The sequence below is a fragment of the Python bivittatus genome, unplaced genomic scaffold, assembly GCF_059951505.1.
Source record: "Python bivittatus isolate LINGU-HERP-01145 unplaced genomic scaffold, Pbiv_v1 ctg000270_np1212, whole genome shotgun sequence".
Classification (NCBI taxonomy): domain Eukaryota; kingdom Metazoa; phylum Chordata; class Lepidosauria; order Squamata; family Pythonidae; genus Python; species Python bivittatus.
In genome coordinates this window covers 795,334-809,649 of record NW_028277050.1, presented here as the reverse complement: position 1 = coordinate 809,649, position 14,316 = coordinate 795,334, and the positions used below count along the sequence as shown (strand labels likewise).

Below are 14,316 nucleotides of genomic sequence, written 5' to 3'. Positions count from 1 at the left end.
AAACAATACTGAAGAATCAGAGATCAAAATTCCATAGAGAGAATCCCTTGCATATATTTCTATGTCTGAAAGATCTTGCTCTTGATGAATGGATGGAAACTGGACACATATCCTCTCAGTACATACTCAAGTGAATATCACTGTTGTGGATGATCCACCAGTCCAAACTTTGATTCACTGGACATAAAGCAACATCAAGATCCTACCCACTAGAGAGCAGGGAACTGAGTTATGCTTCCTTTCTTACTCCATGTAACCTAGTTTTCTCAACCATTTTTTCATTATGGACCCTCTAAGGAGCCTTTTTTGACTTTTTTTTCCTAATCACCCCCATGAAATTTTAATATCTGTACTCTCTCTATATAAAACTTACTTTTTATTCAATGCAGGGTTAAGAATAACTATATAATTTTTTAAGTTAAAAGTTAAATTAAAAATTAAAAAGCTATTAACCTTTAACTTAACTTTATAACTGTATTTGTTGAGTATCTTCGTAATATATTTACTTATATAAATTGTAATGTATCACATTACAGATGTCAATTAGCAATTTATATAACTACAAAATAATAATAGCAATGCAATCATTTTTTAAAAAAAATCATTCAAAACTGTTACTTTTCCAGCAAAAATAAAACAATTGAAAAAAATAAATTAAATTTTTAAAAATTATGTTTTAGTGAACTTAACTTTTAACTTAACTAGTTTACAAAGGAAAGTTACATACCCAAGAATTATTCAATAGGATTCCTGAGCCTGATGTTTTTTTCACTAAAAGTTCAATGTTTGGTGTGATGTTAGTAAGTTTAATTCTAATTTTCCACTTGAACTTATATTGATTCTGTTTATTTCCTTGGTTAATATATTGTTTACTGAACTAAAGCACTTTCAGTCATATAAGATGTTGAAAAACAAAGAAGTTGCCATTGTAGACTACCATACACATCATCCATAGGGCAATCAGTGGTAGCCGATGGGCACACACAGGCCACCTCTCGCAATATGATTTTGAGACTGAGCAATTGATCGACAGGAAGTCCTCCAATCCCAGCCATCTATTGGCCATAGTACTGATCTTGCATTCATTTTGTGTATCTTCCACGAACTCAGTGTCAATGCTCTTTGTGGGATTCCCAAGAAAACCCAACAAGAGAAATTAAACACTAATACTAATAAGATTTGGAAGGGTAGGGTTGAGCCTAAATCATCTATATTCTATTTTCACCAAACAAAATACATTTTATTTTGACATACTTTTATTTGGAGTACAGCAGTCATCACATCACTCCAAAGGAGCTCCTGAACTGGGAAAATTGCACATGCCTGTTTGAAAGCATGGCCTCTGCAATAATTTAGCAGCTAGTCCATAATCCTGTTCTCTATGGGAGCAGAGTTATACATAAAATTGAAGTTATCCATGAGTCTCTCCTCCTGTCTTAGCTTTTCAAGTTACATATATTAGCAGTATGCGAGGACTACCTGTAGTGAGTGCACCTTCTAGAGCAGAATAACTTCAGTTTTTATGTAGGGTAAAACTCCCTTTAGTACAAATATAGATTGATTGGAATTACCCCATAATGCTATCCTATAAAAGACACTCTTGGCTTTGCAGAATCTCTGAAAATTCTTGACCATGACAAAATTACGGGCCGTCATCCAAATACAGAGCATCTCAGCTTCTAAACCAAGTAATTGTTTCACATCAGATATAGTCTTCCTGACTGAAAATTATCTGCATCTAACTCACTATGTCTGAGGAACAAACTAGTGCATGTAGCTTTGTGACTACAAACAGGTTATCACAAGTTTCTGATCATTCTGCCACCTTTTTACTTCTGAATACTTCTGTATTTCGAATGCATGTAAGGAATCTGGCTAATCTCCAAGTCAATCTTGAAATTGAGGGTTTTCATCAGTGATGAGGAATTGAAGAACTTGGCTAAGGATCATGTACATTTTACTTTTTTTAAAAAAAATTGCACAGCCTCATACATACATATATATGCTGTATGTATGTATGTGCTCCTTGTGGGGGAGTTGGGCGTATATATATATGAATGAATGAATGAATGAATGAATGCAGTGCTGAGTTAACAAAAATGGATTTCTTTTCATCATCATGGCCTTGATGTATCACAACAGAAAGCTTACCATTTCTGTCAGAGTTTACCGCTGGCTCCAAAGAAGCCTCATCCTTGTTAGAATTTCACTGAATACATCAACCCAACAAGATCTGGGATGTGTAATCTCTTTCCACGTATGGAACAAGGGCCTTACTCTGCCTGTTTTCTAGTACATTCCTATATTTTTGTGCTTATTCCCTGGGACATCCCTATCCACAGTCTATATTCTTATGATTCCAAAATACTGCTATCACACTCAGCCATGCAAAGAGCCAAAGAACTGTAAGAGTTTGGAGTTGAAAAGGACCACAGGGATAATCTAATCCCACTCTCTGCCATACACAGGACAACCATCCCTAACAGCACCTGCTAGCCTCTTCTTAAGGACCTTCAGAGATGGAAAAACCACAACCTCTTAGGCTGTTTCACTACTGAACAGATCTTACTGGCAGGTACAAAACGTAAATAGCTGCAACTTATACTCATTATTTCTGGGCTTAGTTTCTGGGGCAATGTAAAACAGTTCCTGACCATCTTCCCTATAATACCTTTTTATGTACCTGAACACCGATGTCATGCTTCCCCTCAGTCTTCTTTTCTCCAGACTGAATATCCCAAGTTCCTTCAGCCTGTCCTCATAGGACAAGTCCCTGTATCATCTTTGTCATCCTCCTCTGACCCTTGTCTATCTTGTCAATATTCCTCTGGAAATATGGTGCTTAGAACTGTACACCGTATCTAGGTGTAGTCTCACCAATGCAGAATAGAGGGAAGTAATGCAGCCCAAAACTACATTATCCCTTCTACCAGCTGCCTCTTGTTCAGCTTGTTGTTCAATGACCGCACCCAAGTCCTTCTCAACTGTAGTGCTTCCAAGCTATGAATCCCCTGTCTTGTCTGTGTGTCTTATATTTTTTCTCCCTAAACATAATACCTCAAATTTGTTTCTGATGAGGAACATCTCGTTCCTCTTGGCCTGGTCTTCCAAACAGTTCAGAGATTGCAGTCTCTTGTTTTCTTCAGTGATTGTTTAGTCTGTCCATTAGAAGTTCAAAGTTCCTTCCAACCTTTTCATTCTTATGCTGGCTGTCACCAAGCTGAAAATGTAGACATTTACTGCGTTCACCTTGCTTTTGCTGTCCTTATTTCTTCTTTCCCCATTGTTGACATTCTGGACCTTTCTTCTGCTTATGAACTCTGTACACAGAAGATACTATATAAAGGAACAGCTACCATTTTGTAAATCTTTCTGCAATACTTGCCCTTCAACCCTGAGGCTCTTCCTGGGCTCACTGTTTTTTTCTGTGCAATTTTTCACTTTGTAAACTGCCACAGTCCCTGGGAGGCAGAGGTGTAAAAATTAAATAAATAAACGGAGAAAGAAAGAAAGAAAGAAAGAAAGAAAGAAAGAAAGAAAGAAAGAAAGAAAGAAAGAAAGAAAGAATAAACCCAGCTCACTTTATTGAAGAGAGGACGGCGGAACTGGATGCCAACATCTTGGTCTGATTCCATGTAGTAGAGGTTGAATGTCTCCTTGCAGCTCACCATCTCTCCTTTGAAACTCTTGCAATCTCGAATGGTGAATTTCAGTTCCACAAAGATGCGAGAAGAGGCCTCCCCTCGGAAGATCCAGTTTGTGCGGAGCCAGTGGTCGGTGTCTCCTTCAGAGAGGACGCTGCAGTCCTGGTACATATATATAGGAGTCCCATTTATCATCTGTTGCACCTCACTCCACTGCACATGAGAAGGAGAGAAGATTGAAGACAAGTGAACTGAAGTTCTTGACAGGTTATTAAAGAAGCATTGCAGTGTTGTTGTTGGCATGGTAATGGAATCATCATCCTCATCCTCCTCATCATCATCTAAACATCTGACTGACTACGTGACCCATCATCATCATCATCATCATCATCATCATCATCATCAATCATCAGAATAATGGTATCTATTCTTTGTCTACAGGGCAGATGGATGGATGGATAGATGTAGATGTTTTTAAAGAAAAGACATATATGCATATACTGGCACTCATGAAAAAACTCTTCCAATGTTTGCCCTCACCTCCATGTTATCTTGATCTGCCAAGCTTCTCTTGCTTTCTTTTTCTCTCTTTCTCTGTCTCATCGAAACTTAGGCTGTAAATCTGGTTGTCACATGCCTCTTTGCTCATGCTCATCGGTTGTTGCTTTTTTTAATTTATTTAAATGACACATTATGCAGCAGATCAGATTTCTTTTTTGTTTGCTTTTACTTTAAAGCAGCTGCACTGAAGGGCACCTATCAGTTTGATCAGCAAATGACTCTGGGGTGGGTCTGTTCAACTTTGTTGTGCCATTTGTTGACCTAAGATGCCCTGATGAAGCGACTGCAATAGGGGGATGATTATTTCAATGTGCTTTTGCTCCTGCTGCTACCTCATGCAGCACCAGTCCTATTTCTAATCTTTGCAGAGGCACCACTAAACAAAATATCCAGTTTTTAATACCATTATTTATTCGATTTATATCCCATTTTCACTGGGGAGCTCAAGGCGGCATATAGAGTGCTCTGTCCTCCCTCTTTCTCCCACAAGAACTCTGCGAAGTAGGTTGGGCTGAGAGAAAGTGACTGGCTGAAGTCGCCTAGTGAGTTTCTGCTGCTGAGGGTGGAGTAGATCCCAGGTCCCCTGCTTGTCATCCAAGCCCTTAACCACTACATCACTCTGTCTCTCAAAGGGTCACCTGACAATTTGATAGGGCTAAAAATAACCGGAATCGCTTCCCAAAAGTCAATTGCAAAACACAGAAGAGCATCCATTCATTGCACACGCTTCACCACTGCGTGCCTACTCAAAAGTTAGTAAGGCTGGAGGTGAAAAAGCAGCTTCTCTGCATGCCTGTTTCAAAGGGAGGCTCACCAGTTTCAGGGCAATTTCTTCCCAGGTCTAAGACTGCAGTCACCTTACAGAGAATTACAGCATGAAGTTGCCACATAAATAACTCAGCAGCAGGTTCTCCCAGCCTCTGACTTTTTTAATTTTGGCCAATGCAAAATCATTTATGGTACAGTTTTCCCCCTGCAGAAGTGTGAATAAATTGTTATCTGCACAGTGCAATTATATACAAGCCTATTTAGGAGGCAGTCCAAATGAGTTTTTAGTGAGGCTTATTGCCAGGTATCCCAGAGAATAATCACACTGCAGCCTTCTTCTGTATAATTAAACAATGCATAAGCAGAACTCAGCAGCACAGATTGTTTTCTGCAAGTTTGCAGCAGTTTCTGAACAAAATTCCTTCACTTCCCCCTCCCCACCTTCTGAATAATGGCTTATAATATGTGGAAGAATATACTCAGGAAAAACCACACACACACACACAAACACAGACAATTTTTTTCCTACAAAGTTAAAAGATAAACATGAAAAAATACAGGAAAAAAGTAGAAAAGGAATAGAGATAAAGAAAAAATGTTGAAAACAATAGAAAGCAAAGTAAAAGAAAAAGGAAAAAACCCAAAAGTGACTTTCGATTTTTTTTACATACTTGATGGCATTTCCCCCCTTCAGAATTCCATAATGTAGTTCTCCCCATATACAGCCCTTGTTAATAGGTAAATCCAGAGATCACCAGTTCATTTTTATCCATTTTCAACAAAAAGTCCATAAAGCGTTTCCCTGCATTGAGGCTATGATACTTGGGACAAATACTCTGTAGTCTTTATATAAATGGAACAAATGTAAACATTTAAAAAATTGTATGTTGGGGAAAAATAGGCTTAAACCTTTATTTCTGACATATTCAGTTTTTATGGAGATAATACTGTTATTATTTTATATCTGTGAGCCCCCTTGCAGATACAGGTCTGAATTAGGTCTTAGTGGACTCCAAAACATGACTGAAAGTTATGATAATAAAAGGAAAAATATTATGTGGATCATCTGTCAGAACCGGAATTCTAATGAATTATTCTATGGTGGATGGCATAAAACAGAATTATTTCACCTGAAGGGCCTCTGTACAACATGGAGATATGACCCTGGGACCATCTACAGGAGCAAAATCTTTTTTCCTACACCTCACAGGCCAGTTTGGGCACACTTCAAAAATGATTTGTAAACAGTGGTTTGGACCTGGTATGAATGCGGTACTTCGCTGCTGTTGATTAAAGCAGCTCATCTTTTTACAGGCATCTCCATGAGCCCGAGTAAGAAACGCTGTTGCTTTCAGGTGAAGCCAAAAGTCTTTCTTCCAAATCAGTTTCAAAGGGGGAGTAGCCATACGCCATACGATCTGTGGCGATTAGAGCTGAGCTCTTGTCAACAGCATCCAGTATGATACATATTCCTCTTCTAATACACAAGATTGTTAGTCTTCCAGTCTGCCCTGCAGGAATCAGCAAGCAATTAAGGGGGCAGTTTTCCCTTACCTATTCAATCACAAGTTCCTGAATGAAGTTCAGAAAACATAAGTTCGTAACCGGATGTGCAAAAAAGTATGTGCTATGAGTGTGTGTCTGTACATGTGTAGATACATGTACATGGATAAGACACAGCAAAAAGAAAACTATCTTTTTGTATGTATTGCTTGGTTTAGAGAGGATTAAATATGAAATATAGTTTCATAGTGGCTTTTGCCCCAACTGAGACCAATGGCATTGTTAAATAAACCAACCCATGCACAAACAACTATCTTTGTCTTATTACTTGTCGTATATCTGGATATCAAAGGCATATAATATTAATGGATTAAATAATAATATTTAAAATATTATTAAATCCATGGATTTAGTAGAAAAGATTAATTTACCAATTCGTTCTTTGGGGGGGGGGTGGCATCGTCTGGCTATTAATGGCAGCCACCCATGTGGGAGAAAAATGTTCTTTAAATGCCACTGTAGGTGGAAAAGGCACTGTAATAATATCACAACAGATTTGTTTCCTGTGTAGCAACTTATGAAAATCTACTTCCATTAGAGACAGACAATTTTTTTAAAAAAAATCCATATTGGAATTATCAAGCCATTGTCTGTGACAAAACGAGGAAACAAGATTCTGGGGCTTATTGACACTGTAAAATTATATTGGATGTTATAAAACAATCATGGTATCTTCAAGGCCTCTTGGGAATTGTAGTTTAGTGGAGGTAAAGATACTACTGTTAAACACCACTGGATACCCTCAAATAAATAAAGAGAAAGATAAACCCTCTATATATTCTTTGCAATAGTGCTTCAATACATATTAAAACCTTGAATTCTTTGGAAGACTCTCAAATCTTTCCTTCTTTTCTTTTAAATATAAGTAATCAGGCAATTACATTCCCTGGAAAATTACTCAGCTAGAATGTTTTAAAAATAGCTTGTGATTTAGAATTTTGTCTCCCTCAAAATGACCCCCTCCTCCCCCACATGCATATATTGCCTATCAGAAAATTTGTAATTTTGACTTGGCCCTCAAAGGGTTTAAAATGAAGTTTTAGAAAAATGAAATGTTGTTTTTAAAAAATCATGTAGTTTTAAGAGGTCACCTATGTGCAGATAAAGGGGGACACGGTGGCGCAGCGGCTTAATGACGCTGAAAGTTGCCGGCCAGAAATGGCTGATGCTTCCGCGGTTCGAGTCCAGCCTTCGCATTAAACAGGGTGAGCTCCTGTTTCCTCCCCAGTTCCTGTCAACCCAACAGGTCGAAAACTCACGTGAGTAGATAAATGGGGACTCTCACTCCGGTGGGAGGAAAAATGCTGGCGGCGCCTTGCAAAAAGGAGTCAGGAGCAGTTGCTGGTAAGTGCGAAACCGCGCTCGCCCAAAAAGGGCACAAAGCAACGGAAACCCCGCCTCCTGCGCTCGCCAGCTGGGCTCTGCTCTAGGAAGGAGGCCATGGCAAACCACTTCCGAAACACCTTGCCTTGAAAACTGCAAGGACTCGTCCAGGCAGTCACTGCAGAGTCGGTAACGACTGAGCGCAGATTAAAAAAAAATGTGCAGATACAGAAATCACATTATCCTGGAAGGGGAGGGGGGGCTTGTGCTGCTGCTTGCTATGAAAAATAAGGAATTAATTGTGTGGACTGGCCACAGCCAGTTTCAGACATTATAACTTCTAGTTTTTCTTCCTCATTGGCCCTCAATTGTGAGAAAAGATGCTATTTCCTCTGGAGGACAAAACGACAAATTTTATGTGTCACTGTTTTTAACTCTTTTAATTTGATTTTAATGGTTTTTTTGATATTACTTTGGCTATTTACTTGTATATTGTTATTGTTTTGGCTGTTTACTTGTATATGTTTTTGGTTTTTGTTATTTTTTTAATTGTGTGAACCACCCAGTGTCACAGATGTGAGATGAGTGGCTATATAAATAGAAGAAATAAATAGGTAAATAAAGTGATAACCAATATGGCTGGAAAGTACAGGCAGCAGGTCAAGGGAAGTTGGAGAGGTCTTGATTGGCAGCATAACAAGCAGGGCAACTAGACAATTTGTTATTCCTCTGAATCCAAGACTCTTTGCTAAACTCTATGTTAGAGAAAGACCTTTCTCCCTTCCATAGCTTAGGGAAATAACATCAGATTGATTAATGCCAGGATGCCCAACAAGAGAGGGTTGACAATCTTGCAGCATGTAGATGGTGCCAGACTAAATTTCTCGCATTTCCAGATAGAATATTTTAGCAAGGAGGCAAGTAAATATTTTTGCCAGACATCCTGCACTTACAAAGTGCAAGGTTAGGTAAGCAATGTTTGTAGGAAAAAGATGTAAAGTCCAATTTATTTTATTTAAAGTACTCTTTATTATTTAATACCAACCAGCAGATCTTTTCAAAGGTCATGGGACATAAAACAGTTAGGAAAATTAAAATTATGCCAAAAATACTGGGAAAATAATATGTGTTTTCTTGGAACCAAAATACAAACAGACATCGGATAGATGTTAAACAATATAACTCCACAAAGAAAGCAACACATGTAAAACAGGGGTGGGGATTTGATTGTGCAGCTGCATCTATCAACTTGACTTTTTTGACACCCCCCAGGCCCTTTGTCTAATAGTGACTGTTCTTAAATGATGGAGAAGGAGCACCCACATGAGTGGCTATCAAGATCAAACACAGCATTCTAAATTGGGATTGGAAACAGCCTTAGAGCCACGTTTATTTATTATTTTTATCCTGTCTTTTGCTCATGAACTCAAGGCACCTTAGACAGAGGTCCTTTCTCCCACCTACCTACCCCTCTGGCAACAACTGTGTGGTGTAGGTTATGTTGAGTAGAGAGTGAGTGTGTATCAGGTAGAAGGAATAACTTTGAGGAACCGAAGGAAGAGCTGCAACCAAGACAAATGGTCAGATAAAATAAATTTGAGTCCAGGGCTGAAATGTAGACATGACCCTCCCTAGTTCTCATGAAGATAAAGGGAGGGAGGGGGAAGGGCATTCAGACTTGCAAGGTTCTGTTGCTGTAATCTTGTAATAAAAGTAGTATTAGCTTGGGTGTCTTTGGTTTCCAAGTTTGGTCTACCTTAGAGGGCTCACAGAGTGGCCCAAAGTCACCCAAGGACTTTGGGTGGTTTAGGTTGGTCTTGAACCTGTATCTTACTGGTGCCAATCCAACACTTTATTGCTACCCTACTCTATGATCTATTTAATATACGATCATATTTGTCAGGCCTAGCCCAAGGAACTCCAAGAGACAATGCCAATTCAGTCCAGCTATGTTTATTAGCTACAACCTCTAGCAAGAATCTTCCCAGACTAAAACCCCAGTTCCCAAAGTCCTCCAGCCACAACAGTGTGAATTCCTCAGGGAGGTGCCAGTCTCATTCTCTTGTTCCTCCCACGCGGTTCTGGCAAGCTAAGAAAATGTTTACCTCCCTGAGCTTGGCCTTCATAATTCCATTCCATCACATATTATAAAGTCACATTTGTAATTCTGTACTGTTTCTGAACAAAAGCAGCCCTATATAGCAGGCTAATCTGAAGATTAAGAGGAAATGGGTAACTGAGGTCAGGTTATTTCAGCTGGTGTGTTGGTCCATGCTGCTAAAAAATCCTGTGCCATGAAATCTGTCTGGAGTTCTATGATAAATATGGATTAAGAGCAACCCTAATCCTGGGAAGGCCGTCTGGTCTAGTACAAGATGACCACAACTTCCTTGGGCAGCAACATCTATCTAAAATGTTCAAATGTTCAAGACAAAAGTTGCATCTATTCAATGAAATAGATAAATAGAAATTCACATGGTCTGAATCTGAATTTCATGAAATAGATGACATTATCAGTTGGAATCTCAGTGCTGAAATTAGTACTGTATTTATTAATTGTCTCAGATCTGATTTAGCACTAGCATTGTCCAATGCCTTCCCACAAGTGGCTCACTGTAGCCGAACAACCTAGCTTTGTTGTGATTTCTGATGGCCTCCATCAGCCTAGCTCATTACAGAAATCATTTTTAGCACAGTTCTCACCTTTGTACTACATATACTGTACAGTAGTTAAAATATTGTGTCTGGCAGTTATTATTACTTTAGCAAGGAACACTGTGAACACTTCCACACTGCTGTTTCTACAACAACAATCCTCCCCAAAGCTCTTTAAAGACAGTCTGCAGTCATCTTCTCTTCCACCCTCCTCACAAATTGGCACAATACCTGGAAGCTATGGCTGATCCAGAATGCAGCAGCAAAGGTATTTAGGGGTGCACCTTGGTTCCAACTATGTAACACTGCTACTTTGTAAGCCACTAGTTGCAAGTGGGCTTCCAGATGCTGGTTCTCACCTTTAAAGCCCTTCATGGTACAGGACCTGGTTATTTGTAGGACCACCTGTCTCTGATGATCTCTGCCCCTTAATAAGATCTGACAAGATTGTTATGCTCTGGCTTCCATCTCTTAAACAAGGTCATCTTCTAGAACCCAAGAGACCTGCCTTCTTTGTTGTTCACCTGCCTTCTGGAATAGCATTTCCCCTGAGATCTGGCTGGTCCTGAACCTGCCTGCCTTTCATAAAGTTTTGAAGACCTGGCTTTCCCCTCAAGCATTAGGTCATCAGGATTTGTGAACCCATCCTGTATGATTGTTCTGATTATCGAACTGCCTTTGGCAGAATTGGCTTTATATTCCATTATATTTTAGGTCTGTTTACATTTCATTGTGTTGTTGCTTTAATTGGGTACTGCTCTGAGTTGTTCTTGAGAGGATGCCTGTATAAATGGACCAGAGGAATAAATACACAAGGACCAATGATCCCATAACGAGCTATCACAGGTCCTGGAGAACCAGACCCCTCACCCAGCCATTCCTCACAAAAGGTAAAGATCTCTTTCTTCATGTCCTTATTTCAAGTTGTGTGCACTGGTTCTAGGCAAACCTTCAAGCAGTTCCTGGGTTCAAAGCCATCAAGCTACCTTCCCCCTTGAAAGACCTGCTAGGGCAGCTGAAATCCCAAAGCCAAGAGTTGGGTGGGGCAAATATTCCTTAAAGTGGAGAAGTGCTGGACCTCCCACAAGCTTCATAGAATTGCAAGAGTTCAAAGAAAGTAGGTTTTACTGAGGTTTGAACTCTACCAAGCAGAGCCAGAAAGAAATCCACTCCATGAGGGGACACTGCTGATATTGTGGGATTATGAAATGGTGGCTTTGAATGGAGTCCTCAGGTGGAAAGACGAGAATAGTGTTTCCCTTTCCTTTCCAATTGGTTTCATAACACTTGTGGAGGAGTGGGGTTCCCAAACCAAAATAGCTGGGAGGAAGGTTTAAATCTTGTCAGTCCACATCTGCTGCTCCCAGTCTAAATCAGGACCCCATTGGGAGTTTTGATCCAGACTAGGATACAGGTGACCAGGTCCAAGTCAAAATCCTCCTCTTCTTATGTTTGTTACCTGTCTGATGTCTGGGTCATATTCAGCTATATAGCCGCCCCACCCATGTACAGTACAAATCATGGGTTTCTAATAACAGTGCAAATTAAGCCATAGTTGCTACTGGATGTGTGTTGGACCAAAAAGAACTGGATGTGCTTGGCACTGAAAGGTCCCTGACACCTTTCAAAACTAGGCATTGAGCCCAAGGAAAATGATAGCTGTCCCTAGGATATGAAATAGCCATATTATAAGCATTATAACTATAATTATTTATAATTATATTGTAAGCATATTATACTTGTATATAATTATTAATTATGTATTAAATGTATTCATTAATTATTATAATTAATCAATGATTAATCAATAATGATAATTATAAGCATTATAAACTGTCTGGGTAACTTCGGGCCAGTCATTCTCTCTCAGCCCAACTCACCTCACAGAGTTGTTATTGTGGGGAAAATAAGAGGAGGAAGGGGTATTAGATACATTCGCCACCTTCAGTTGTTTATAAAAATAATAAAGGCATGATAAAAAAATGTTAAAAAAATAAAAAAATAAAATGATATCTAAGGAATAAATAATGTTGACACTGTAAGCATGCAATAAAGGGCTGTGCAAAATGGCAATGCTTTCAGAGCTGCCTCAACTCTGAGCATGCACATAGAAGAGACCGAAAAAAGCCAGGACAGGAAGGAGACAAGGGATCAAGTTTTCCATCAGCATTTTAATACAAGACCAAAATTTGATAATATGGATATAATTGTTCATAAGGAAATTCCTATCAGAATTTTGGTAAGAGAAAAGAATATTCTTTGTTGACCGAAAGACTAAAGCAGAAAAAGATCCCATTTCAATGGGACAAATTAGAAGGTGTGGTTTTTACTTTTAAACAGCAGAGATTTCGACTGAATTCTGTCCAGAAGGCGAGGGAATTGCTAGAAAAATTCAAAGAGGAATTGGAGGAGATTGAAATGGAGGTGGCAGAGAAGACTACACAAAAACTCCAACAGGTGCCTCAGGAAACTGAAAGGAATGATACTGAACTAGGCCCTACAGGTATCGATTTTTCTAAATTTTTGGCTTGATTATGGATTACAAATGCTTAATGTGGAATATAAATGGAGCAAATGTTCCTCAAAAGAGAAAAAAAAATCATTATTTGAAAAAATTAAAACAAGGTATAATTTGCCTACAAGAGACACATATTAGAAAAAAGGACTTTAAGTATTTGATTTATAAAAATTTGGGTGAAGAATTTATTTCAGCAGGAACAAAAAAAGTTACTTTATACAACATAAAAGTAGACTTAAAAAGAAGAGTCAAGAGAAAATACAAGGATGAAATAAAGAGAAAAGAAGAATTAAAGAAATTTCCAGAGAAGATAAGTATTTCTCAACAAATTAAGCTCATTCTCAACAAATTAAGAATTACAGAGACAGATTATGAATGGTCCTATAACAATAAGGGAAGTTTCTGAAGCTATAAAAAAGATTAAACTAGGAAAGGTGCCAGGACCAGATGGATTATCAGGTTCTTATTATAAACTAGACAACCCGTGACCCATTGGGCCATCGTTTCTTTACCTAAACAGAGAAACAGAACAACTTTGCTTGTAGGAAGCTGGCAGGGAGCATCAGATATCTCCTTCCCTCCCTCCCTCCCTCCCTCCCTCCCTCCCTCCCTCCTTTCTTTATAAGACAATATCATTATTGAATAATGACTACAAGTTGTTCACAACATTTCTAGCTGATAGACTAAAAATAATTTTGCAAGAATTTATTCATGAGGATGAATGTGGGTTTTTACCTAAAAGACAGTTAAAGAACAATGTTAGAAATGTCTTGGACATTTTGGAATATTTAGAGCAATGTAATGAAAAACAAGCCACATTGATTTTCTCAGATGCAGAGAAGGCTTTTGACAATTTGAACTGGGCTTTCTTGTTCAGGGTTTTGGAAGATATGAATATTGGAGAGAACCTTATAAACTGGGTAAGATCGATTTATACTTCACAGAAAGCACAAATAATTGTTAATGAAGATAAAAAAAAAACCCTTTGAGTTACCAAAAGGAACATGACAGGGATGCCCACTGTCTCCTCTTTTGTTTATTTTGGTTCTTCAAATACTAAATAGAGATATAAGACAAGAGAATTGTGGGAGTAAAGATTAAAAAAGAAACTTATAAGTTAAGGGCTTTGGCAGGTGACTTGGTGTTGGTTTTGGAAGATCCTTTAAAGGGAATTGAAACATTAATGGGAAACCTGAAAGAATTTGGTGCATTAGCAGGTTTCAGGATTAATAAACAGAAGACAAAGATGTTAATAAAAAATATGAATACAGAAGATCAACCAGA

The 14,316-nt window shown here is 38.6% G+C and overlaps 1 protein-coding gene across 2 annotated transcripts in view; it reads right to left on the bottom strand.

Annotated features, from left to right (window-relative positions):
• EPHA1 (EPH receptor A1) overlaps positions 1 to 14,316 on the bottom strand; it is a 69,989-nt gene that overhangs the window by 30,107 nt on the left and 25,566 nt on the right. For both annotated transcript variants that reach the window (XM_015887689.3, XM_007425906.4), the window contains exon 3: positions 3,582 to 3,857. In XM_015887689.3, coding sequence (XP_015743175.1) covers positions 3,582 to 3,857 — 276 coding nt within the window. The remainder of the gene's footprint in view (positions 1 to 3,581; positions 3,858 to 14,316) is intronic.